The sequence below is a fragment of the Oryctolagus cuniculus genome, chromosome 1 (assembly GCF_051225735.1).
Source record: "Oryctolagus cuniculus isolate XC-2025 breed Fujian yellow rabbit chromosome 1, ASM5122573v1, whole genome shotgun sequence".
Lineage (NCBI taxonomy): Eukaryota > Metazoa > Chordata > Mammalia > Lagomorpha > Leporidae > Oryctolagus > Oryctolagus cuniculus.
In genome coordinates, this window is record NC_142867.1 from 123181230 (window position 1) to 123207445 (window position 26216).

The 26216-nt window shown below is 44.1% G+C and overlaps 1 protein-coding gene across 1 annotated transcript in view; it reads left to right on the forward strand.

Annotated features, from left to right (window-relative positions):
* The first annotated feature begins 15504 nt into the window (after positions 1-15504).
* Positions 15505-26216, forward strand: part of LOC103348895 (uncharacterized) — a 62674-nt gene continuing 51962 nt past the window's right edge. Inside the window, exons 1-5 of the mRNA XM_089306363.1 lie at positions 15505-15631; positions 18792-18962; positions 21553-21705; positions 24437-24478; positions 25097-25181. Coding sequence (XP_089162489.1) covers positions 15552-15631; positions 18792-18962; positions 21553-21705; positions 24437-24478; positions 25097-25181 — 531 coding nt within the window. The 5' untranslated portion in view covers positions 15505-15551. The remainder of the gene's footprint in view (positions 15632-18791; positions 18963-21552; positions 21706-24436; positions 24479-25096; positions 25182-26216) is intronic.

Genomic DNA, 26216 nt, shown 5'->3' on the forward strand with positions numbered 1-26216 from the left:
TTGGCCATAGCTAAGCTGTGGCTGGGGGAGCTCCCTGTTCTTGGAGAGCTGTGGGGTGACAGATGATCAACACTCTCACAGATCTGGTTCCACTTGAGGGAAGGAATACAGACCTTAGTGAAATGTCCTATCGAGTCCCATGTTGGCACCAATGATGCAACCAGTTGCAGAGGGGAGGTTGGTTGCTGGAGTGAGTTTTGTGGGTTCTTTTCCTCAGCTCAGTATAGAAAGAAAAAGCTGGGAAACAACTTGCAAAGAGGTATAAAATTTTATTTGACAGAAAAAAAAAACTTTGATTGGCAAGCAACAGAATAAATGTCTAGTCTGAGAGGAGACAGAGTTTTTAAAGCATTGCTATCTGTTCATTGGGTCATCCTATTGGACATGCCTATTTGGACGGGAGGAGGTGGTTTCACGTACGTATGTTGATTGGCTTGGGCTCATGGAGACAGCAGGGGTCTCCTGGAGATGGCCTGTCTTCCACTTAGGGGCTCAGCCCTGTCCTCTGCTGGCTCTGAGTGAGATTGCAACCACTCTGAAGGTGTGATTTAAAGCCACAAGGTCACACATGCAGCACAAGAAGCTATTAGTGGGGGAGGTGCTGGACTGTCTGGAGACAAGTTTCCAGCCACAGCTGGCAGCCTGCGTGTGAAGGGCATTCTGCCTATGTCTGAGGGGCCCACAGACCCCAGCCCCACTGGATGGCCTCAGACTCACCTTTAGTGCTCAGCACCGGCCTGAATAGTGGAGTCGCTGTGTAAATGGGTTCCTGAATAGAAATGGGAAATTCTCTATGGACTTTTGGTTCATGGGGAGTTTTGGGTGTGCTTTTTACTTTTACTTCCGCCAAACAAGTCTGGTTTTGTTTCTTTTTAAAGGATAAGTGATCTGTGTATACGTTCACTTTTTAAATATAAATATTTAAAAGCAGGCATTTATGTGTTTCCAGAATTGACTTCCGATGCAAACTTCATTCTCTCCCCCTCTTCCACTCTCTTTTCATACTCTTGTAATGGTTCTAATAAATGGTTGCTTAAAAAAAAAAAAAAAGAGTATGGGAGTAATAGGTCCAAGGAGAGACAATACCCAGGATTTCCATGACCCAATACTGGGCCAGAAATTCTAACCCTGTTGGGCCTGGCCCTGGAGTTGTCTGGCCTCATCCAAGAAATGATGAATATGGTTTTGTACCTGGCCAGTTAGACCACCAAACAACAATCTTCATGAAGCCCATCACAGGTGTCCCCTTGAGCGGCAGGTGTCTAAGGCCTGTTTGTGCTGAAGGACTGGATTTGGCAACTTAGCGAGGGGGCCCTAGTCATGGCAGCCTTTCCTTGGGTGAAGGCTATGCATTTTTTTAAACTTATTTATTTGAGAGGTAGAGATATAGACAGAGAGGAAAGACAGAGAAAGGTCTTCCATCCTCTGGTTCACTCCCCAAATGGATGCAGTGGCCAGAGCCAGGCCAATCTGAAGCCAGAAGCCTTCTCTGGATCTCCCAAGCAGGTACAGGGGCCCAAGCATGTTCCATCTTCTACTGTTTTCCCAGGCCATAGGCAGATATGGATCATAAGGAAAACAGCCAGGACATGAACAGGCACCTGTATGGGATGCCAACAGCCAAGCATAGGCTAAGCCTACTACACCCACAGCACTGGCCCATATTTGCTTTCTTTTCTTTCCTAAAGGAATAAGGCCCTTTTCTGCCTTGCTCTTGAGGGCCTGATACAGGGAATTTGTTATATCTATATACCCAGGGGTCCATAGCCTGTTTGAGAAATGCCAGAGCTATTTTAAGATTGGAGTAGGAATTTGCTGCATGGACTGTATCCTCTCTGAGGCCAGTCTCTGTTCCCAAAGATGAGGATGAGCCTTAAACAGCTTAGCTCCTGACAGCTAAACCTGATAGAACAGTTGTGCTTTTTCTTTGGAAACCTGGTAGCCACATTCTGTTAAGAAGTTAAGGGTGCTAATCAAATGACTAAACTGGAGTCTCAGGCAGGGGAACAGACTAACAAGTCATCTACATTTTGTATCATCTCTCTACTCCGCCCAAGAGATTAGTCCCCTAGGTCCTTTGCAAAAGCCTATCCAAATAGGTAGGGGCTGTCTAAATCCTTGTAGCAACACTGTCCAGGTTAACTGTTCCTTTATGCCCTGTTATTTAATCCATTTAAGGGTAAATACAAATGGACATGAGAGGTTTTTAGACTTAACGATCTGGTGTACTTTGAGACCAGTTAAGATATATGTGAGACTCAGACCTATGGGTTAACTTAGGTATCTATCTATCTACATGGGTATTGGAAGAGACATTACTAGGGAAGTATGAACCTCCTTAGAGAAGGGGCTCCATTGACTCTCATTACCTGGCTGGACTGGGAGGAGTACTCACCTGAATACAAGGTTACCAGAGTAGGCAGCTACTGTATCTAAAAGAAAATTGATGTCCCACCTGCTATGTCAACAGTGACTGCAGGCCCTGTCCCCTCAATAGCTGTGGTAGCTTGGCAGCCAGGCAGAACCAAGGGCTTTTTCAGCATAGGGCTACCAGGGTCTGTGGTTATGACTCGGACATCTTTCAACCCTTAGGGTTTCCAGTGACCCAGTTTTTGGTAAAGTTGACAGGACTCTTTCAGAGGCCAGCTTTTGTCATGACAGCTGGTTGCCTAATGCCTTGGATTTCCATGTCAATAAGATTGTTCCTTCTGTCTAGCTTGATCTTTCTCCTGGTCTTTGTAAAATAGGCAATAGAGGCATCCTTTAGAATGTCAAAGGAGTTCTTGGTCCCATTCCTTATTTTTAAAACGGTAGAGAACCAAGATGGCTGAATAGGGAAAAATGCCTACTGATTCTGACCACAGGAAGATAACAAGAAAAGGAGAGGAAGTGCATTCCCAGAAAACAGTTGGAGTAGAAATTCTACAAAAAGTAGAGAGATGCTGTGGAACAGTAGGGGCATTAGAATCATACAGTACCGAGCAGGAAACCACTGGAGCCTCCCACAGCCAGTGGCTAGAAGGGATGCCATCTTGGAGCAAGGCACCTGGCAACTAGCAAGGAGAAAAAGCCATCTTAATCAGGCAAATAGAGGCTGCCATGGCCTGCGTGCAATGGGGGCATTCTATCAGAGGGATAAACCCGTGGTTCTCACTGATTTTGAGTCTAGCCTGGAGAGTTGGATGGGGTAAGGGCACCCACTTAGGCCAGTGAAGCTCTCTCCTCCGCCGCACTCTATAACGGCAACCAGTCTTGACTTGCCAAGGTGGAGCATTGACCAACCCCTGTTGTTAGGCAGCTGGCTCTGGGAATGCCATGGGCTCTCTCGGTAGATGGTGAGGCTTTTAGGGCTAAGCGTAGATCCCCTGTTCCCTGTGACTTTGGGATATCTGCACCTTGTGACTGTGGAAATCCTGTCACTGTGTGACAGGATGTATAATAGGGTGTGGCTAGTTCTTTAGGCAGTTGTTTAAGTAAATGCGTTTTTTTATTTTTATTTATTTTTACTATATTTTTATTGGCACATAATAATTGTACATATTTATGGGGTACAATGTAATATTTCAATACATGCATGCATTTTAATGATTAAATTAGGATAATTAGCATCCATCGCTTTATATATTCAAGATTTCTTTGTAGTGTGAACACTCAAAATTCTTTCTTCTAGCTATTTAGAAATATACAATATGTTACAATATTATATACAATAGAAATATACAATATTAGAAATATACAGTGTTGTTACTCTACTGTACAATAGAACACCAGAAGCATTATTTTTATAAGGAAAAATACTTTTAATTCAATAAAAGTAAACTTTCTGACTTAATTTATATATATTATTTTAAATCATTCTTTTTCAGAAACAATCAACTGAAGAACTCAAATGATACATCTTTTGCAAGCAGTTAGATATAACTATAGCTTATGAGACATAAAACTATCCTCCACTTAATACACTAAAACTAAATAAATTTTTGAGACGAAGTTTTACTATTAGCTCTCATAATCTACTTTTTGAGGACAGAGGTCCTGCATGGGAAGTTAGTGAAGAGTGACTCCTGTTAATTTAACAATTAACAATCTCATATGACGACAGTGATCACCCAAGGCTCACTCTTGGCATGAGCTGCCTAGGCTATGGAAGTCTTTTGTATCCACAAACTCCATAAGTATTTAGACAAGGCCATAAGAAAAATGAAAGTTCTCTCCTCACTTCAGAGAAACGTACATCCTTCTTTGACTATTTCTTTACACTGGGGTCTCACCCACCAAGGTCCTTCATGTAGGATAATTTTTGCCACAGTGTCTTGGCTTTCCATGCCTTAAATTCTCTCATGGGCTTTTCAGCCAGACCAGAATGCCTTAAGTGCTGATTCTGAGGTCAGAGTGCTACTTAAATCGATTGTCATTCTGTGAGTCTGCTGTATGGGCTGCTTCCCATGTTGGAACATTCTCTCCTTTTTAATTCTGTTATTACTACCAAACACTTAATCCTCTTTATATGATAAATTTAACACTTAATCCTATCCATATGATTATTTTAACACTTAATCCTATCAATATGCTCACTTTAACTCTTGGAATGCTCTTTTTACCACCCTACTTAAGAGGATTTGGGGTCCTATGGCAAGTTTTAAACTCTACACCTAGAAGCCATGTCTAATACACCCTTTAGATAAAAGTACATCCTTCTTTGATGGCCTCTATTTCTACTAGGATCTCACTCACAGATCCTTCATGCAGAGCATTTTTTGCCACTATATCTTGGCTTTCCATGTCTGAAATGCTCTTATGGCTTCTCAGCCAGATCTGAATGCCTTAGGGGCTGATTCTGAGGTAAGAGTGCTGTTTAGGGCATTTGTCACTTGTCATTTACACTGGAGTCTCACCCACCAAGGTCCTTAATGTAGGATAATTTTTGCCACACAATTTTTGCTGTATGGACTGCTTTCCATGTTGGGACTTTCTCTCCTTTTTAATTCTATTGTTATTGCCAGCCATTTGGTCGTATTTATGTGAACCCTTTGACACTTAATCCTATCTATATGGTCAATTCCACACTTAATATGATCACTTTATCACATAAGATGGGATTATTACCACGCATCTTAATGGGATTTGCAGTCCCATGGCAAGTTTTTAGCTTCATCCTTAGGGGTAAGTCCATGGGAATGTGTGCTGAACTGTACAGCTCCTCTTTCTCTCATTCCCACTCTCATTTTTCACTAGGATCTAGTTTCAATTGACTTAGTACACCTATGGTTAATTCTATGTTAAGTAAAGAGTTCAACCAATAGCATTAAGTAGAAAAAAAGAATAAAAAATGAAATAATAAACTGTTCCTCGATTAGTCAAGAAAGGGCTGTTCAAGTAGTTGCTTCTTGTAGGGTCAGTTTCACTTCTACAGGTTCTCTTTTAGGTGCTCTGTTATCACAGATCAGGAAGAACAGATGGCATTTGTCCCTTTGGGACTGGCTTATTTCAATAAGTGTAATGTTTTCCAGATTTATCCATTTTATTGCAAATGACCAGATTTTTTTTTGATTTTTTTTACTTTTATTTAATGAATATGAATTTCCAAAGTACGACTTATGGATTACAACGGCTTCCCCCCCATACCGTCCCTCCCACCCACAACCCTCCCACCTCCCACTCCCTCTCCCCTTCCATTCACATCAAGATCCATTTTCAATTATCTTAACATACAGAAGATCAGCCTAGCACACATTAAGTAAGGATTTCAACAGTTTGCTCCCACACAGAAACATAAAGTGAAAAATAATAGATGATTTTTTAAAATGATGATGAAATCCGATCAGACCTATTGTCATGTTTAATCCCAGTGAGAGTCAAGTTGGGAATTGATAATTTTTTTTTTTACAGAAGATCAGTTTAGTATGCATTAAGTAAAGATTTCAACAGTCTGCACCCCCATAGAAACACAAGGTGAAATATATTGTTTGAGTACTCGTTATAGCATTAAATCCCAATGTACAGCACATTAATAAGGACAGAGATCCTACATGAGGAGTAAGTGCACAGTGACTCCTGTTGTTGACTTTACCAATTGACACTCCTGTCTATGTCATCAGTAATCTCCCTATGCTCCAGTCATGAGTTTCCAAGGCTATGGAAGCCCTCTGAGTTCTCCGATTCTTATCTTGTTTAGACAAGGTCATAGTCAAAGTGGAGGTTCTCTCCTCCCTTCAGAGAAAGGTACCTCCTTCTTTGAAGACCTGTTCTTTCCACTGAGATCTCACTTGCAGAGATCTTTTGCCAGAGTGTCTTGGCTTTCCATGCCTGAAATACTCTCATGGGCTTTTCAGCCAGATCCGAGTGCCTTTAGGGCTGATTCTGAGGCCAGAGTGCTATTTAGGACATCTGCCATTCTATGAGTCTGCTGAGTATCTCACTTCCCATGTTGGATCACTCTCCCCTTTATTTATTCTATCGGTTAGCGTTAGCAGATACTAGACTTGTCTATGTGCTCCCTTTGACTCTTAGTCCTTTCATTATGATCAATTGTGAACTGAAATTGATCATTTGGAATAGTGAGATGGCATTGGTACATGCCACCTTGATGGGATTGAATTGGAATCCCCTGGTATGTTTCTAACTCTACCATTTGGGGCAAGTCAGCTTGAGCATGTCCCAAATTATACCTCTCTTCCCTCTCTTATTCCCACTCTTATGTTTAACAGGGATCACATTTCAGTTAATTTTCAACACTTAAGAATAACTGTGTGATAATTACAGAATGAAACCAGTCATATTAAGTAGAACAGACAAAAAAAATACTAAGAGGGATAATGTATTAAGTTGTTCATTAACAGTCAGGGCTATGCTGATCAAGTCACCGTTTCTCATAGTGTCCATTTCACTTCAACAGGTTTCCTTTTTGGTGTTCAGTCAGTTGTCACCGATCAGGGAGAACATATGGTATTTGTCCCTTTGGGACTGGCTTACTTCACTCAGCATGATGTGTTCCAGATTCCTCCATTTTGTTGCAAATGACTGGATTTCGTTGTTTCTTACTGCGGTATAGTATTCTAAAGAATACATATCCCATAATTTCTTTATCCAGTCTACCGTTGATGGGCATTTTAGGTTGGTTCCAGGTCTTGGCTATTGTGAATTGTGCTGCGATAAACATTAGGGTGCAGACCGCTTTTTTGTTTGCCAATTTAATTTCCTTTGGGTAAATTCCAAGGAGTGGGATGGCTGGGTCGAATGGTAGGGTTATATTCAGGTTTCTGAGGAATCTCCAGACTGACTTCCATAATGGCTTGACCAGTTTGCATTCCCACCAACAGTGGGTTAGTGTCCCTTTTTCCCCACATCCTCGCCAGCATCTGTTGTTGGTAGATTTCTGTATGTGAGCCATTCTAACCGGGGTGAGGTGAAACCTCATTGTGGTTTTGATTTGCATTTCCCTGATTGCTAGCGACCTTGAGCATTTTTTCATGTGCTTGTTGGCCATTTGGATTTCCTCTTTTGAAAAATGTCTATTGAGGTCCTTGGCCCATCTCTTAAGTGGGTTGTTGGTTTTGTTTTTGTGGAGTTTCTTGATCTCTTTGTAGATTCTGGTTATTAACCCTTTATCTGTTGCATAGTTTGCAAATATTTTTTCCCATTCTGTCGGTTGTCTCTTCACTCTCCTGTTTCTTTTGCAGTACAGAAACTTCTCAATTTGATGCAATCCCAATAGTTGATTTTGGCTTTGACTGCCTGTGCCTCCCGGGTCTTTCCCAGAAATTCTTTGCCTGTGCCAATATCTTGAAGGGTTTCTCCAATGTTCTCTAATAACTTAATGGTGTCAGGACGTAGATTTAGGTCTTTAATCCACGTTGAGTGGATTTTTGTGTAAGGTGTAAGGTAGGGGTCTTGTTTCATGCTTCTGCACGTGGAAATCCAGTTTTCCCAGCACCATTTATTGAATAGACCGTCCTTGCTCCAGGAATTGGTTTTAGATCCTTGATCAAATATAAGTTGGCTGTAGATGTTTGGACCAGATTTTTTTTTAACCACTGTGTAGTATTCTATAGAGTATATATCCCATAGTTTCTTTATCTAGTCTTCCATTGACGGGCATTTAGGTTGATTCCATGTCTTAGCTATTGTGAATTGAGCTGCAATAAACATGGTGGTGTGGATGACTCTTTTATTTGCTGATTTCATTTCCTTTGGGTAAATTCTGAGGAGTGGCATGGCTGGATCATATGGTAGGACTATTTTCAGATTTCTGAGATATCTCCAAACTGTCTTCCATAGTGGTTTTACCAGTTTGCATTCCCATCAACAGTAGATTAGGGTACCTTCTCCCCTACATCCTCACCAGCATTTGTTGTTTGCTGATTTCTATATGAAAGCCATTCTAACTGGGGTGAGGTTTTAATATGCATCTCCCTGATGGCTAGTGATCCTGAACATTTTTTCATATGTCTGTTGGCCGTTTGGGTTTCTTCTTTTGAGAAACTTCTGGTTAAGTCCTTTGCCCACTTCTTGACTATGTTGTTTGCTTTGCTGTTGATTTTTTTTTTTTTTTGGATCACTTTATATAGTCTTGTTATTAATCCTTTATCAGTTGCATGGTTTACAAATAATTTCTCCCATTCTATTGGTTGCCTCTTTACTTTCTGAGTGTTTCTTTTGCTGTACAGAAGTTTCTCAATTTGATATAATCCCACTTGTTAATCTTGGTTTTTATTGCCTGTGCCTCTGGGGTCTTTCCAGGCACTCTTTCCTATGCTGATGTCTTACAGGGTTTCCCCAGTTCTCTTTAGTAATTTGATGGTATTGTGTCATAGCTATAGGTCTTCAATCCATTTTGAATGGATTTTTGGGTAAGTTGTAAGGTAGGGGTTCTGTTTCATACTTCTGCAGTTGGAAATATTTTTCCCTACACCATTTGTTGAAGAGATTTTCCTTGTTCCACGGAATGGTTTTAGCTCTTTGGTTGAATATAAGTTGGTTGTAGATGGTTGGATTGATTTCTGGTGTTTTTATTCTCTTCCATTGGTATATCCATCTGTTTTTGTACCAGTACCAAGCTGTTTTGATTATAACTGCCTTGTAGTATGTCTTGAAATCTGGTATTGTGCTGCCTCCAGCTTTGTTTTTGTTGTATAAGGTTGCTTTAGTTATCTGATGTCTCTTGTGTTTTCTTTTTATTTTTCAAGATTTATCTATTTACTTGAAAGTTACACAGAGAAAGGAGGAGAGGCTGGGAGGGGGGTGCCTTCATCTGCTGGTTTACTGCCCAATTGGCTGCAACGGTTGGAGCTGCAATGATTGGAAGCCAGGAGACAGGAGCCAGGAGCTTCTTCCAGGTCTCCCATGTGGGTGCAAAGACTTGGGCCATCCTCCACTGCTTTCCCAGGCCATAGCAGAGAGCTGGATCAGAAGTGGAGCAACTGGGATTGGAACAAACGCTCATGTGGAATGCTGGCACTGCAGGTAGGGGCTTGCCCCTCTACGCCACAGTGCCGGCCCCCTCTTGTGTTTTCAAATGAATTTCTTTTTTTTTATTTATTTTTTATTTTTTGACAGGCAGAGTGGACAGAGAGAGAGAGACAGAGAGAAAGGTCTTCCTTTGCCGTTGGTTCACCCTCCAATGGCCGGCGCGCTGTGGCCGGTGCACGGCGCTGATCCGATGGCAGGAGCCGGGTACTTATCCTGGTCTCCCATGGGGTACAGGGCCCAAGGACTTGGGCCATCCTCAACTGCACTCCCTGGCCACAGCAGAGAGCTGGCCTGGAAGAGGGGCAACCGGGACAGAATCCGGCGCCCCAACCGGGACTAGAACCCGGTGTGCCGGCGCCGCAAGGCGGAGGATTAGCCTAGTGAGCCGCGGTGCCGGCCTCAAATGAATTTCAGCATCATTTTTTTTTATAGATCTGAGATCTTTGGTATTTTGATTGCTATTGCATTGAATCTCTAAATTATTTTTGGAAGAATGGACATTTTGATATTGTTTCTTTCGATCCATGAACAAGGAAGTTTTTTCCATTTTTCTGCCTTCTATTTCTTTAAAGTTTTGTAATTCTCATCTTTGACATCCTTGGTTAAATATATTCCAAGGTATTTTATTTTCTTTGTAGCTATTATGAATGGGATTGGTCTTAGAGTTCTTTCTCAGCTGTGGCATTGTCTGTGTATACCAAGGCTGTTGTATTTTGTGTGTTGATTTTATATCCTATTTTACCAAACTCTTCTATCAGTTCCAGTAGTCTCCTAGTGGAGTCTTTTGTATCCCCTATTTATGTAATCATATAATCTGCAAATAAGAATAGTTTGACTTCATCCTTACCAATTTGAACCCCTTTGATTTCTTTTTCTTGCCTGATGGCTCTGGCTAAAACTTCCAGGAGTATATTGAATAGCATTGGTGAGAGTGGGCATCTTTGTCTGGTTCCAGATCTCAGTCGGAATGCTTCCAACTTTTCCCCATTCAATAGGACACTAGCTGTGGATTTTCTTAAATTGCCTTGACTATGTTGAGGAATGTTCCTTCTAGACCCAATTTGCTTAGAGTTTTCATCATGAAAGGATGATGTATTTTATCAAATGCTTCCTCTGCATCTTTTGAGATGATATGGTTTTTGTTCAGCAGTTTTTTAATGTGATGTATCACATTGATATGTGAATGTTGAACCATCGGTGCATACTAGGATAAATCCCACCTGGTCCAGGTAAATGATCTTTCTGATGTGTTGTTGGATTTGATTGGCGAGAATTTTGTTGAGGATTTTTGAGTCTATGTTCATCAGGTGAATTGGTCTTTAGTTCTCTTTCTCTGTTGCATCTTTTTCTGATTTAGAGATTAAGGTGATGCTAGTTTCATAGAAGGAATTTGGGAAGAATCTTTTGAATAGCTTGAGAAGAATTGGAGGCTGAAGGCCATTTGAGTGGCTGACCAGAGCTAGTGGGGATATAAATCAGTAATGGATGTGGCTGTGGGCAGTTCCTCAGGGCAGGATGATAGGGCAGCAGTTTGGCAATCAGTAGCAGGTACGTCCGCTAACAAGGCGGGCTCTCGGTCTTGTTCAGCTGGTTCTGGTTGACTGTCAGTTGCAGGCTTGATGTTGCTGGCTGGTACCCAAATGGGCTGTCCTGCTTTCTCTGGAAAGACACAAGCATATCTTCAGCCCTTGGTAAGCAGAAGCCTTTTTATGGGCACTGGAATCCAGGGCCTGAATTCTGTGTCCACTCCGAGATTAACGGCAAACATGCAGGTGAGAGGGGGACTAGCGGCTGCCCTGAGAGCCTGGGGTGCCTGGGGACTGATACAAACATGGGGACCCTCAAGAGGGGGATGGGATGACCTCACAAGGGTTATTGCCTCGAGGTCGTCTAAGTTCATCCCACAGATATTTGGGGAGTGGCTGACTAGGCATTGCTGCGTTTTCTGCTGTCATGTCATGTTCACTGTCGGAGATCTCTCTGCCCAAGTCATCAACTGTTGCCTGTGAGGCAGCGGCCTGGAGTGACAGGCTCTTATCACCCACAGATTCATTATGTTTGGTAACCTGTGTGGGCTTCTGAGAGGTGGGTATCTCCTCTTTGCTCCCTTAGCCTGGACCTACCCAGTCTCTGGTGGACTCCTGGTCTTCTCTGTGGAACTTCTCAGGACTCCGTCGCCAGATTGTATCCCCTTTGCTTATTAACTCGCCTTCTCCTTTTCTAAGCCCTGCATCTCTGCTGTAAGTCCCTCTGAAACTGCTAGTGGGTGTTTTGCTTTTAGCCCACAGAGGACTCCATGCAGGAATCTGTGCCACAATATCAGCCCCATCGTGTTTTTTTAAAATTGTTTTAATTTTTCAAATGCTACCTCAAAATAATACTTATTTTATTAGTTTTATGGCGTCTCCTTAAATTTAGTGCTCCAGGTTTCACTCATCCCAGTCAACTCCTTGCCTTGAGCCAAGGTCAAGTGGTTAAATCTGATTTCCAGTTATGGTCAGCAAAGGGTGGTGGAGCAAGGGCTTGCTGTCAGGGTCTGAGGATCCTCCATTTAGTGGAGTCAGAAATGAGGGAGTCCAGACTACAGGCATGAGTAGGGAAAATTATTCACAGTGACAATGACCCAGGATGGAGATCAGGCTGGGAAGGGAGGAAATGGCTTTCTTGTTATTGTTGTTTATTTCTAAGGATTTATTTATTTAAAAGGCAAAGTGATAGAGCAAGGGAGAGACAAAGACAGAACGAGAGAGTGAGAGAGAAAGAGATCTCCCACTTACTGTTTTACTACTTAGATGGTTGCAATGGCCAGTGCTGGGCCAGGATGGAGCCAGGAATTTTATCCAGGTCTTCCACATGGGTGGCAGGATCCAAAGTACTTGGGCCATTACCTGCTGCTTTCTCAGGCACATTATCAGAGAGCTGATTTAGAAGCAAAGTGGCCAAGACAAACTGATGTTCCCATCACCACAAACGGTGGCTTAATCCACTGTGCCACAATGCCAGTCCCAGAAAAGGTTGTTAGAAAGGGTTGCAGTTGAGAGCCTGGCCTTTGTCATGAAGGTGGGCACAAGTAGACACCAGTAAGTGAATCATCCGAGCCCTTCTCTCAGTCCTGACTGCTCCTCTCAGCCTGTCTGAAGCACCAGATCTGGCTCCTTAAAGGAACAGAGGTCTACTGCCAGCCCTGGTGGCCGATGCAGACTTGCTGCCTGAGAGCCGGCACCAAGCTGCCCACAGAGCCTAAGGGGTCCAGAACCAGCCTTGTCAGGGAGCAGAGTGAGTGGGTTTGAATGAGCACCACGTCCAGACAGACAGTGATGAAGCCTCAGATATATGCCAGGCACAGGACTCTGCAGCCTGCCTGGGCAGGATGTGAATTCACACAGGCGAGCCTGTCTTCCCTCCTCTGTGGGGGAGAGCAGTGCCGAGCTGTGGAAACGCTGTGTGACCTGGGAGTTCCAGGATCCTGACCACAAACTGTTATGCACGCAGCTCCCAGTGAACTCCACGGAGCCCCAGGTTCTCTGTCTGCAGAAGGAAACAGCGATTCTTCCCTCCCAAGTGATGTTGAGGAAATGAGATGCTGTCCCTGCACTACCTGCCCAGGAGCTTTGACCTTGTCTTTGCTCAATGGATTTGATTCTGCCATCTGCTCCCTCTCCCTTCTCTTTGGGAGTGGAAGAACCTCCGTGATACCATCTGTGAATTTGCAAAGAGAAGTCTTCCTGTCTCAGGACATACCCGATGTTCATGGGATGGCTGTGTTAAGTAGGATCCTCAGTTCTCTATAGTCTTAACCTCATGCAATCATCCTGATACCCTCTGAGGAGCTCTGACCATCATCTCTGGGTGCAGACACAGACACTGAGACTTTAATGGAATAACTGATTTGCCCGTATCCCATAGGCAGTGAGTAATGAAGGCAGATTCAAAACCACATGGTTTGATCCCAAAGCTCCCGCCCTTGCTGACACAACCTTCTTTTCTATGTTGACATTTCAGCCCCCATTTCTAACTGTAAGGGAAAAATAGGGTGAAGAAAATAGTTTTGTGTTTTTTTGTGCTTAAATATTGTTATTGGCATAGTATCACATTGATAAACTGCTTTCTATTTGGCATTTAGAGTGGAAGAGTGGGTGTTCTGTGCAGTAAATGAAAATAAACCTCTATGGACTGAGTTGTCCCTTTTGAGTTCCCTTGTTGAAGCGTTCACCTCTTTCCCTTTCCTGGCCTCATAAAGACACAGCAAGATGTCTCTAGGTCAGGTTGAATCAGAGGAGCACCGTACCTGATCCTGGACTTTGAGCCTCCTAAACTGTAAGACAAAATTGTTTTGCTTACACATTTCCCTGCCTCAGGAGCCTTGCTACAGGAATAGATGGATCAAAACACGTACCTGTGGGCCCAGCCTTGTAGCACAGCAGGTTAAGTTGCTGCTTGTGGTGCCAGCATCCCATATGAGTAGTGATTCGAGTCCCCGCTGCTGTCCTTCCAATTCAGCTCCCTGCTAATTGCTTGGAAATGCAGTGAATGGTGACCCAAGTGTTTGGGCCCCTGCCACTCTTGCAGGAGACTAGAATGGAGCTCCTGGCTCCTGGCTCCGTTCTGGTCCAGTCCTGGCTTCTGTAGCCCTTGGCAGAAAGAATCAGGGAATGGAAGATCTCTCTCAATGTTTCTCCTTCACTCTCTGTCATAGCCTTTCAAGTAAATAAATAAACAATTCTTTAAAGAAAAAAAGACACTTATTTGTTATGATGTTACTACAAGCTCTTGTCCCTGTCCTCAGTGCCCAATCAAAGCAACTGGCACAAGGTTTGAGGGAAAGGAGAGAGAAATCTGTCAGCAGATGAGGACAACAGCAGATAATCTCAAGAACTACTGTCCACCTTAGGATGGTCCAGGCTTTTTAAAGAGATCATAAAGGAAGTTGTATTGCTGAGTCAGGTGCTGGTTGCAGGTCAGTTAACGGGGGTTCCTTGGGTGTTAGCGCAGTTTCCTGGAAACTTGCTTGATGATTTTATCATGAGGAGGGAATCGCAGGTTTTACCCAGCTACACAATGGTACTTGGTTGGGATCTGAAAGAGTCAAAATGTTGTGTCTCAACAGATTCCCAGTGTTTCATTCATCAGGATGAAACCCACTTAGCCTGGAGCCCGCACCTACTGTGCTCTTGTTCATTTGTTTCCCTTTCTACAGTAAATTCAGATTTCTAATCACGCTGGCTTGGGAGGGTCAGATGACGTTACTACTTCAACTGGTTTTCTCAAGGCCAGTTTCTGGAATTCACAAGCAAGCATTATTTTTAAGAGATTTATTTGTGTATTTGAAAGGCAGAGTTATAGGGAGAGAGGAGAGACAGAGATCTTCCCTCCACTGGTTCACTCCTGAAATAGTCACAACAACTGGGGCTGAGCCAGGCGGAAACCAGGAGCCAGGAGCTTCTTGCAGGTTTCCCATGTGGGTGCAGGGGCCCAAGGACTTGGGCCATCTTCTATTGCTTTCCCAGGCCATGGCAGAGAGCTGGATCGGAAGTGGAGCAGCCAGGACATGAATTGGTGCCCATATGGGGTGCTGGTGCTCAGGCCGTGGTTTAACCCACTACACCACAGCACCAGCCCCAAGCAAGCATTATTTATGTTTGGACACTCTAATTAGTCACAGACTCAGTAGTCATCAGAATATGAAAAAGATATTTTTGGTCAAGTTACAATACTTATGGTATATAATCTTAACAATATACATGATTATATAGTTGTACTATAATGTGGCACAGTTATATTGTACTATAGTTTTGGGAGATACTGCCATTTGGAAAACTAAAGGATGGATTGAATCTATATTATTTCATATAACTACATATGGACCAACAGTTACCTCAGATCAATTCTGAAGAACAGAAAGGTGGGGGCCAAAGTCAGGGAAGCCAGTATGTCAGTTTGGGTTTGTCAGTTATGGCATGAGCCTTGGAATCTTGACGTCATAAAGGTGAGTGGTCCCCCGAGTGTGTAATTTTTGGTCCTCGTGGATTAGTCCACAGCACTCTGGCACCTGCTGCAGACAGGACAGCTTTTCTGCACCAAGAATGGAAGAGGAAGGGATGTTTTCATCAGCCGAAGAGAGCTCCCAGCCTAGTGGAGGCCACCCGGAGGTTCATGGTACCAGGTAGTCCTTTCTTGTGCCCAGCAGACTGAGTACCAGGGGTATCCTGTCCTCTTCCCCCTAAATATAGAGACTAACTGATAACTTGAGCACTGGTTCCGGGAAGAGCTGCTCGCGTTCCCCAGGTTTACTGTTGCGGAGCTCAGACGAGGCCCTTGCACCCTCAGTGGGGACACTTGCTCAGCTGCGTGGGAAGCAGTTTTCTGTAGGTCTCTGAAAAGGGCTGCCCTACTTAGGAAATAGTTTCCATTTCTTTCATTCTAATTTGATTTACCACTTCCTTTTTTTCTTTTTAAAGATTTATTTATTTGAAAGGCAGAGCTACAGAGAGGTAGAAGGAGAGAGAGAGAGAGAGAGAGGGAGGGAGGGAGAGGTTTTCCACCCACTGGTTCACTCTCCAGGTGGCTACAACAGTCAATCTGGAGCCAGGAGATTCTGGGTCTCCCACGCAGGTGCAGGGATCCAAGGACTTGGGCCATCTTCTACTGCTTTCTCAGGCCATAGCAGAGAGCTGATCAGAAGTGGAGTAGCCAGGACTTGAACTGATGCCTATACGGGATGCTGGCACTGCATAAAGTGGTGACTTTACCTGCTACGCCACAGTGCCAGCCCCAATTCTTTTTTTAAAAAAGATTAATTTATTTGAAAGGCAGAGTTACAGAGAGGTGAAGAGGGAGTGAGGGAAGGGGGAGAAGCAGAGGGAGAAGGGGAAAGAGGGAGGGGAGAGAGGGATGGAGGGAGAGCGAGGGAATTAAGTAGAGGGAGAGAATTAGGGTGAGAGGGGGAGGGAGAGAGAGGGAGAGGGAAGAAGGGAGGGAGATATCTTCCTTCTTCTGATTCACTCCCTGAATATCCCTAATAGCTGGAGCTGGGCTGATCAGGAGCCAGGAGCTTCTTTTGGGTCTTCCACATGGATGTTGGGGCCTAAGCACTTGGGCCATCTTTCACTTCTTTCCCAAGCCATAGCAGACAGTGGGATTGGAAGTGGAACAGCCAGGACTCAAACTGGGACACTGGTGCCATAGGCAGAGGCTTAACCCACTACACCACAGTGCTGGCCCCTCATTTTAGCACTTATGACCACAGAGTCCTGTTGGAACATGGTCAGAACTCTTCCAACTGATATCTAGGCATGGTCTGGTGTTTAGCAACTTTCGGGTGTTTCCAGTATCATTTCAGTGTGCTTTAGATTTTCCCCCCAAATGTGAATATTGATTTAGGTAAGATGAGATTCAATTTGCCAGACCCCTGCTTACAGACGTTATCATGTTAACACGAGACCAAGTTGTAATTATTTCTTTCCACATGTCCATGTCATTTTGTTTTACATATGGGGGCCACAAATTGCCTGTGTTTCCCTTTTTAAAATCATATTTTAGGCTGGCGCTGTGGTTCAATAGGCTAATCCTCCGCCTTGCGGCGCCAGCACACCGGGTTCTAGTCCCAGTCGGGGCGCCGGATTCTTTCCCCGGTTGCCCCTCTTCCAGGCCAGCTCTCTGCTGTGGCCCGGGAAGGCAGTGGAGGATGGCCCAAGTGCTTGGGCCCTGCACCCCATCGGAGACCAGGAGAAGCACCTGGCTCCTGCCATCAGATCAGCTCGGTGTGCCGGCCGCAGCGTGCCATCCGTGGCGGCCATTGGAGGGTGAACCAACGGCAAAAGGAAGACCTTTCTCTCTGTCTCTCTCTCTCACTATCCACTCTGCCTGTCAAAAAAAAAAAAAAACCTAAAATCATAATTTAAGTGTTTGGGGAGTTAAAAAACTCTCACATCCATCTAAACATTCCTTACAGACTGCAGCGTGGTGGCTGAAGTGGGATAAACGTTAGGTAATTGAGTGGAAATGCACTTCAGGAGGTAAATCACTGTAGCTTAGAGGATGAAGGTTGCACAGAGTTCGTGTACAGGCCTGTGGGTGAGAGGATTATTTGCTGTTCTCTGGGTCCTCTGCTTAGGGTCTGCTAGGCCTGGCCATGGTGATGGCAGGCTCTTTCCTTCTGGAGACCCTAGGGCAGGATACATTCCTGAGTTCATCCAGATCTGTGCTGAATTCAGTTCCTTGAGAGTACAGTACTGAAGATTCCCTTTCCCCACTGGCTGCCACCCCTGGGTTGATGTTGGCTCTGGGAGCTGGCTGTGTCCTGTCTCACGTTCACATGTGGCTCCTACCCAAATGAGAGGTTTAGTCTCTCTTACCCTTCAGCTCTCTTTGGTCCCCATTTTGTGCCATCTCCCTGACTCAATCCATGTGACATTTCTCCAATTTGGGGCTCCTGTGAGTAGCTTCAGCTCACAAGGTTAATCTCCCTGTAATATTGCTCACATTCTTACACCTGAACACCCTCTTTTGCCAAGTAGCACATTTATAGGTTCATTCCAAGTATTAGAGTATGAGGATCTTTGGGGTGGCCACCCTGCCTAGCACGGCCTCCTAACAACCCTCCTCCCTTCAATTCTCCAAACTCGCGTGTTCAGGGTTGCCCGTGACCTCCATGTTACACTAAGTCCAGTGGTCAGTCCTCAGAAAGTACCCAGCATTAGACGTGGTGGGTTGCTCCCTTTTTGTTACACTCTAGGCCTAGGGCCCTTCTTCCCCCTTCCCCATGGCCTCTGATCTGAGCTGCCTTGCTTCCCCCACCTCTAAGGGCCTGCCCTAGGGCACTGCCCTTGATTGTGGTCTCCATCCAGCTCCCTAAGTGCCCTCCTCTATAACCCCACTTGCATTGTAATTGTAGAGACCTGGTTGCGGAGTTGAGACTATGAATTTTTAAAAATTTTTGTTTGTTTATTTGAAAGAGAAGGAGAGACAGATCTTCCAACTACTGGTTCTCTCCTCAGTTGGCTACCATGGCTGAGCCTGGGCCAGGCTGGAGCTAGGAGCCTCTTCCAAGTCTCCTACACAGGCAGCAGGGGCTCAGTCACTTGGACCATGTTCTACTGCTTTTCTCACGTCAGTAGCATGGAGCTGCATTGGAAGTGGAGCAGCCTGGATACGAACCAGTGCTCACATAGGGTGCTGGCAGTGCAGGATGTGGATTTACTCCCCACACCACAAAACGTGCCCTGAGGCTCCAGTGTTAGCGTAGTGTCACCTCTGCAATTTGGCACAGAATTCTATCCTGTGTTTGGCCATTGACTGTCTGCTCTGGGTTGTTTGATATGCAGCGTGGACATCTGTTCTCCTGTGCCGGAGACTCAAGATGAGAAAGCCGTGTCACCCGCGGGTGCCGAGGATACCGTGCTGATACGTGGGCCCGTGACGCTCAAAAGAGGGTGGAGGAGGAAGAAGCACCAAGTCTTCTTGTACAGTAATATGTTGCTTGTATCTAATTCCAAGTATGTATACATGCTATGCTCTCCCGATTATCATAAAGTGTATGTTATCAGTGACAAACTGTGCTTTCACGAACTCTTTCTATACGCACGAAGGCTGTTTTTACTTTTGTTTTTGCAAATGTTTTTGATTCTTGACTTATTCAAGAGTTATCGTGGAAGTCCTCTCGTGCACTATGCTCCAGTACAGAGGCAGGCAGTAACGGGATAGGCAAGGTCACCTTTGCTTGGGGCTCATAGATGATAAAAATGAGACAAATGCAGAATGATATTTGTGCTTCTGAGAAGACAATAGCTAGGGGGCCGTGCAGAGAAGAATAAGGCACAGCGTCAGAGAGGAATCGTCCCGGCCAGCGTCCCTGAGATGACATTTTAAACTCCAGCCATGAGATGAGCAGCAGCCCCACTTCTAGACGCGGTGCCCCAGGCTTCCTGGCTGAGGGGACAGCAGGCCTGTGGTGGATGCAGCTGGCTTCTTGGCAGGAGGCTGATGCTACTGGAGCCCAGTGCAGTCCAGGTTGGTGTCACGTATGAGACTGACAGGTGCTCAGGGGTCTGGTCACACAGGGCCTCACTCAGCCCTAGAAAGGAATATTGTTCTGAAAGGCTTTTTACCAGGGAAAGGGCCAAACCAGGGAAATAATCTTAGTGTATTGCTCTGGCTGGTGGGAGCCAGTGGGTTGGAGGGCAGATAACACTGAAGAAGGGAGACTTGGTAGGTGAGGTGATAGCCCCCTCACTAGCACCAAGGGCTCCCCCTTGAAAGTGGCGGTGAAAATGACAGGTGCAGCAGGCAGATTTGGGATGTACTTGTTGAGAGGAGGTGCTAGGTGCTCTTTCTCTCAGCTCTGAACAGCAGTGCAACCAGTACCCAGGGTGGAAAATGCTGACAGCCTAATACATGTCTGCAGGCAATGAGTAGGAAGGCCGGGACTGGTCTGACTGCTGCTTATCTGTTCCACCCGTGTTTTATGATTTATGTTATGAAAGACAACATTTCAATAAACAAAATCTCACCATACAGGTGAGATCTCACCAAAATCTCTCCAATAAAGGTGCTACTACCTCTGTATGTCCTGTCTGTCCTTTGGGGTGTTCTAGTAGATTCCATGCCCATCTAGGTCGGTGTCACCACTGAGCTCACCCTCTCCTTTGGGTAAACAAGACTCTGGTCATGCACTGAGTATCTGATTAAAGGACAGAACATTCAGTGAACTCTGAGTGAATGACAAGTCCAGGAGTCAAAACCCATCAGAGACACAGATGAAGAGAATTCCATACGTGTTGGACAAGAGCAGGTGTGCAGGGAGGGAGCTGCAGATGTGAACTGTCTAGGCCTAACGGGTGTTGTGGCCCCACGATATTCTGCTTACAACAGTTCCTATGAAGGCAGTGCTCCATTTCTGCTAGAAATTTGCATCTCTTCAAGAACTGATTTTTTTTTAAATATTTATTTTAAATGCAGAGTTAGAGGGAGGGAGGGAGGAAGGGAGGGAGAGAGAGAGATTGAGTCCCATCCTCTGATTCACTCTCCAAGTAGCTGCAATGGCTGGAAGCCAGGAACCGGGAGCTTTATCTAGATCTCCAACATGGGTGGCCTGAGCCCAAGTAGTTGGGCCATCTTCCATGGAGTTCCCAGGCACATCAGCAGGGATCTGGATTGGAAGTGGAGCAGCACAGACTCGAATAGGTGCTCATCTTGGCTGCCAACATCAGTTATCACAGGTGGCACCTTACTCAGATGCACTACAGTGCCAACCCCAAGAACTGAATTTTTATTTTTATGGGACCATTATCACAAAAGCTGTGCAACGTTTGTTATCATGTACATACTTTTGAGACATGCACTCAGGACTGACAGACATCTTTATCGATGCATCTAACAATGTCCTTGCTTAAGGGACTCAGTTCTTAAGCTTTTATTTACCTGAAAAGTGTAGTTATAAAGTGAGCAAAGGAGAGAGAGTGATGGATCCTCCACCTGCTGGTTCATTCCCCAGATGGAGCATTTTTTAAGTTGGGTACAGTCTGTAGGCTCCAGTATTTCAATATTAGCCAGAATATGGAAAAATGATCTGCACCAAATCTTAAGGAGAAAAGTTGAAATAATCTTGGATTTAGAGGGTATAAAGTCTTATAAACACCAAGATTCCTATCCCTCTAATCCAACTTATATAAATAAGTTCCATCTGTTTTTCTTAAGAAAATTTTATAAATTATGTTATTTAAAATATTTGTTCATCCTCTCAAACCCTTTTTGAAGTAAATAAGATGTGGATAATACATGAGTGAGTGATTCTCTCAGAAAGTAGCCTCATTAAAATATAAAGTACAGTCCATGCCCCATAGTCAGCATTCAGAAAGAGAACAAACAGTCCTGTGTGTTCCAGGCCTCCCTGGGCCACCCTATGCTGAGCACACACTTTGTAAATACCCACCTGACCCTTCCCCTTGCTGTGCATTGAGGGGAATGGACATGAATGAGGGATGCTTGGCCCTGGAATAGGGAGAACTTGGGTCTTCTGAGAAGCTCAGTTGCTCCCATCGCATTTCAGATATAAGCTAATTGATCTTGCTTGATTCTCCTTCCTAGGTATAAGAAAACCATTGATGTTAAATATGAAATACCACTGAGCTCCCTGTGGATGGCTGACTGTGGAACGGAAACACAGGGGGCAGGTGATACCTGTGCCAAGAGATCCTTTCTCCTAGGCTGGCCCATGGTGAATTTTGTGGCCACTTTTGAGTAAGTACCACAACTCAGTTTCACATTTTACTTTGACGTGGAAGGACACAGTCAACTTTGTCTTGTCCAGGATAGATACAAAAAGGAAAGCATGTTAATCCGATCATGTAATAGTTTTGACCTCTGGTCATGACACTTGGTATGCCTTGAACTTTCCCCTGAGAAGCTTTTATGTGCAAATATATGAAGCAGTAGTCAAACCGTGGGAACTAGTGGAATGGCTTCATTTGTTCTCGACAGTGGCTTTTCAAAGGAGTTCTAGGAACCATCTGGAGAGTAGGTGTTCTGGGACCATGGAAGGAGGATTGAAGGGAGCAAGGCTCCAAAGCCCCTCTCCTGTGTCCTCCCTTTCAAAGTCCTGGTATTATCTATATTTTTCAACCACTACAAGTGGTCTTTCTTCATCAGATACAATTAAATTTGAAAAAACACTTTGCCCACTCCCAAATTAATTCCCTAAATAGTGTTTAATTATGAAAATAAATGCCAGTCATCAAATCCTGGGGTGCCTGGAATGCTGTGCAGCGGACTACTGCATCCTGTGTCTACAGAGAGGCCCCATCCAAAGAAAGTACTGATGCAGGGAGTGTGGGTTAGTTTTCTAACAGCCATTTCAGGGCTGGCATGAGGAAGCGGCAAGGCGCTGCATGTCCTGGACAACCTGAGCCAGCACTGTTGGGTTCACAGGGATCACACAACTCGCACCTCCTGCTCTGATCAGGTACACACCCAGTCTCAAAGAGAGTTCATCACAGGCACTCGACACTCTTTCCTCTCCTCCTCACCCCACTCCACCAAAGACTCATGAATCATCCAAAAGTTGAGGCCATGAAAATATTTCCAAGTTGTTGACTTACTCAATTCTGTGATACAGCTGTTGACTCAAGGAAAATATTTCCAGAGGTTACTGGGAGGAAACACGTGCTTGTAGTATCTCTGCATAATACACTTTTAAATTTTTCTAAAGGCTCTCAAGTGCTATTGCTGAATGTGTGCTCCACATTATAGGTGAAAAGAAAAGCTGACTTTGGGAAAATATGGACTTTTTGATTAAAATGTTCACCAGGCACTTTCTTTATAATGAGGGGGTTGTCGATACCATGTTTACACATGTTCTATTGATTATGAAGCTGTGTGAACATAGATAAGGTGTTTATAACCAGGCCTGGCACTTAGTGTATTTGCTTATAACTCTTGTGCAAGTTGGCGTGAGTAATTAGAAGTGGTGTCCATGTACATACGCACATTGAAGGTTACAGGAAGGTGCTCTCGCCTGATGAAACAGGACCCAAGAAGGTACAGAAGTAGAGTGGAGGAGCTGTGGCTGATAGAAACAGAAACTGTGGCAGCCCCTATAGAAAAACTTGTTGCTTACATGAATTAAAGATAAGATGACCATATGATTCAGCAGTCTCACTCCTGTGAATAGGCCCAAGAAAAGTAAATACAAATTACCCAGAACTTTGTGCATGAATGTTCCTTGAAACACTGTCCTTAATAGCCTGAAATGAGCTTCAACTCACATGTTCAACTAATGAACGGATATTCCTCATGTAGTGTGGAATCTGGGATAGTGGGAATGGGTTGGGCTTTAATGAATACAGAATTTACTTTGGGGATAATGAAAATAATCTGGAATAAGATAGTGCCGGTAGTTACCCAATGTTGTGCATGTGCTAAGCACACAAAAGGTCAATTTTATATTAAAAGCAGTTTACCATCGCTTTTTGAAAATAAAGATTTATATATGTATTTGAAAATCGGAGTTACAGAAACAGAGGGAGAGACAGAGATATTTTCTATCCACTGGTTCACTCCCAAGATGGCTACAGTAGCCAGGGCTGGGCCAGGCTGAAGCCAGGAGCAGGTGCTTCTTCCGGGTCTCCCATGTGGGTGATAGGCCCAGACACTTGGACCACCTTCCACTGCTTTTCCCAGGCCATTAGCAAGGAGCTGGAAGTGGGACAGCCAAGACACAAACTCTTGCCCATATGAGATACTGGCATTGCAGGCGATGGCTTTACCAGCTATGTCACAGTGCCTGCCTCACCACTTGTTTTGAATGCTAATACACGATAAGTTTATGTATTCCTGAGCCTTAAAACCTTTTCAGTTTAGATAATAAGTGCTTCAGTGATATAACGGAATATTAATCATTAGTAAGTATGATTTTCATCAGATGATCATAGTGCAAAAAATGTCTTCTAGGATCTCACTTAACACATTAGAGCTCTGCAATCTCTGAACAAATACACTAGTATGGATTGTTTCCCTCTAAAATGATATTCTTATTTCTGGGCCGAGAGCATTACATCCAAATTCCACATTTCTTCAGTATGATTTAATTGGAATAATATGCTTTTTACACTTGAACGGCACTTCAGGCTTCAGGAACTTTGAGGTTGAATTAACCCCTTTTCCAGTTTGGAGGCTGAGACTTACCCCAGACTGATGATTTTCCCGTGATCTCAGAGCTTGCATCACCTAGTCACAATCCAGTGTTCACATTCGAAATCAGCATCTCTCTCCGTGTGACCTGCTCCCTGTTACTGGGATGATGCGGTACAAGAGCAGAGTCCATCGAGAGCCCAGCTATGACGAGGGCACTAGCTACACCTGCGTCCCCATCAGCCCAACTGCCCGCTGGCGTGTTAATCTGCAATGACTGTTAACATGGCAGAATCAGTGTTCATGTCATTAAATTTTTTTCCCTCTATTTCTCTAATTGCAGCTCGTCAGTGATGAAAGAAAGATGGTACTCTTTCCTTCAAAGGTATCTGGCCAGTATACTTGCTTTAAATCTTTAGTTTGTGATGGAAAGATGCAAATATCTGCAAGCAGAGTCTTCAAGTTATTCTCCCTTGAGAAATCCATTGGTAGACCATCCTCAGATAATTTCTGGTTTGGATTTCCTTTGCACATGCTGTCAATAATGCTCCCTCACTTATGTGCATGTTTTGTTTATTGTTGAAGTTCTGGAGGACCCTGTCATCTTTTTCTTCTCTCCAACCAGTGGATTGGAGCTAATATATTCTCAAAATGCATTAAATTTCCATAAGTGCATGTTGTTCTACAGAGTGAGTCTCAAAGGAACTGCTCCCTCCTACCACTCAGTCCAAGATGGTGCGTGGGCTCCAAGCCAGACAGCAATACTTTGAGGAGTGGTTCTGCTGCCCAAAGCACACATTACAGCATTGCCTGTTATTCTCTGGGCTCTGCCCTCTTTTCTGGACTTATTTTTGTATGTATTTTTTATTCATAGTTTGATATTGAGTTATCCTTTAACTATATATTTAAAATATCAAGTATATAGAAAAGTTTTGCAACATGATTAATTGAAAATGAGCTAACAGTTAATTCATCTGTTTGGGGTTATTACTGAATTGAATAGGTACATCAATCTAGCCAAGGAGGAGGACCACACACAAAGCATCCTCATCCAAGTCTTCACTGAGGATATCAAGAACTGTGCCTGTGTAAGTGTGTTTTAGCAGTCAAATTAAACTTCAGGTTCCTGACTTAGGAGTAGGAGAGGCAGAGAGAGATGTAGGGATAGATTTAAAGATAGAGTGAGTCATAGAAGAGGGGAGGATGAACAAAGGAAGGGAGGAGAAAAAGAAGAGAGGCCAAATTTCAAAAGACGTTATGGTAAAAACATGTTTGCATATATAGTTTTTTTAAAAAAAGATTTATTTATTTGAAAGGCAGAGTTACAGAGAGACAGAGATAGAGACAGAATGAGAGAGAGAGGTCTTCCATCCGCTGGTTCACTCCCCTAATGGCTGTGATGGCTAGAACTATGCCATTCTGAAGCCAGGAGCCAGGAACTTCTTGCAGGTCTCCTACATGGGTACAGGGGCCCTAGGACTTGGGCCATATTCTACTGCTTTCCCAGGCCACAGCAGAGAGCTGGATCAAAAATGGAGCAGCTGGGACTTGAATCAGCACCCATGTGGGATGCCTGCAGACTGGGGCTTTAACCTGCTGCACCACAGTGCCTGCCCCTGCACATATAGTTTTATGCCTTTGTATATATAGAAAGTAGTTATAAGGCAATATGAAACAGTAGAGATCCATGGTATTTCAATGGGTATGCTTAGATGTATTCATTTTACTAAATATACATAAACTTTAGTGTTTTACTTTAATAATTTACACAAGCTGATATTTCTTTTTGCTTTAAAATATTCCCCTCAATTGTCACTACTTTCAAACAGTGGCTTTGCTTATTTCTAGTTTTCAGATGATATTTTTTTATTTACTGAAGATTTATTTATTTATTTGAAAGTCAGAGTTACACAGAGGAACAGAGAGAAATGGTCTTCTGTCCACTGGTTCACTCCCAAATGGTTGCAATGGCCCAGGGTTGGGCCAGGCCAAAGCCAGGAGCCAGCAGCTTCTTCTGGGTCTCCCCTGTGGGTGCAGGGGCCCAAGGACTTGGGTCATCCTTTGCTGGTTTCCCAGGCACATACGTTAGCAGGGAGCTGGATTGGAAGTGGAGCAGCTGGGAC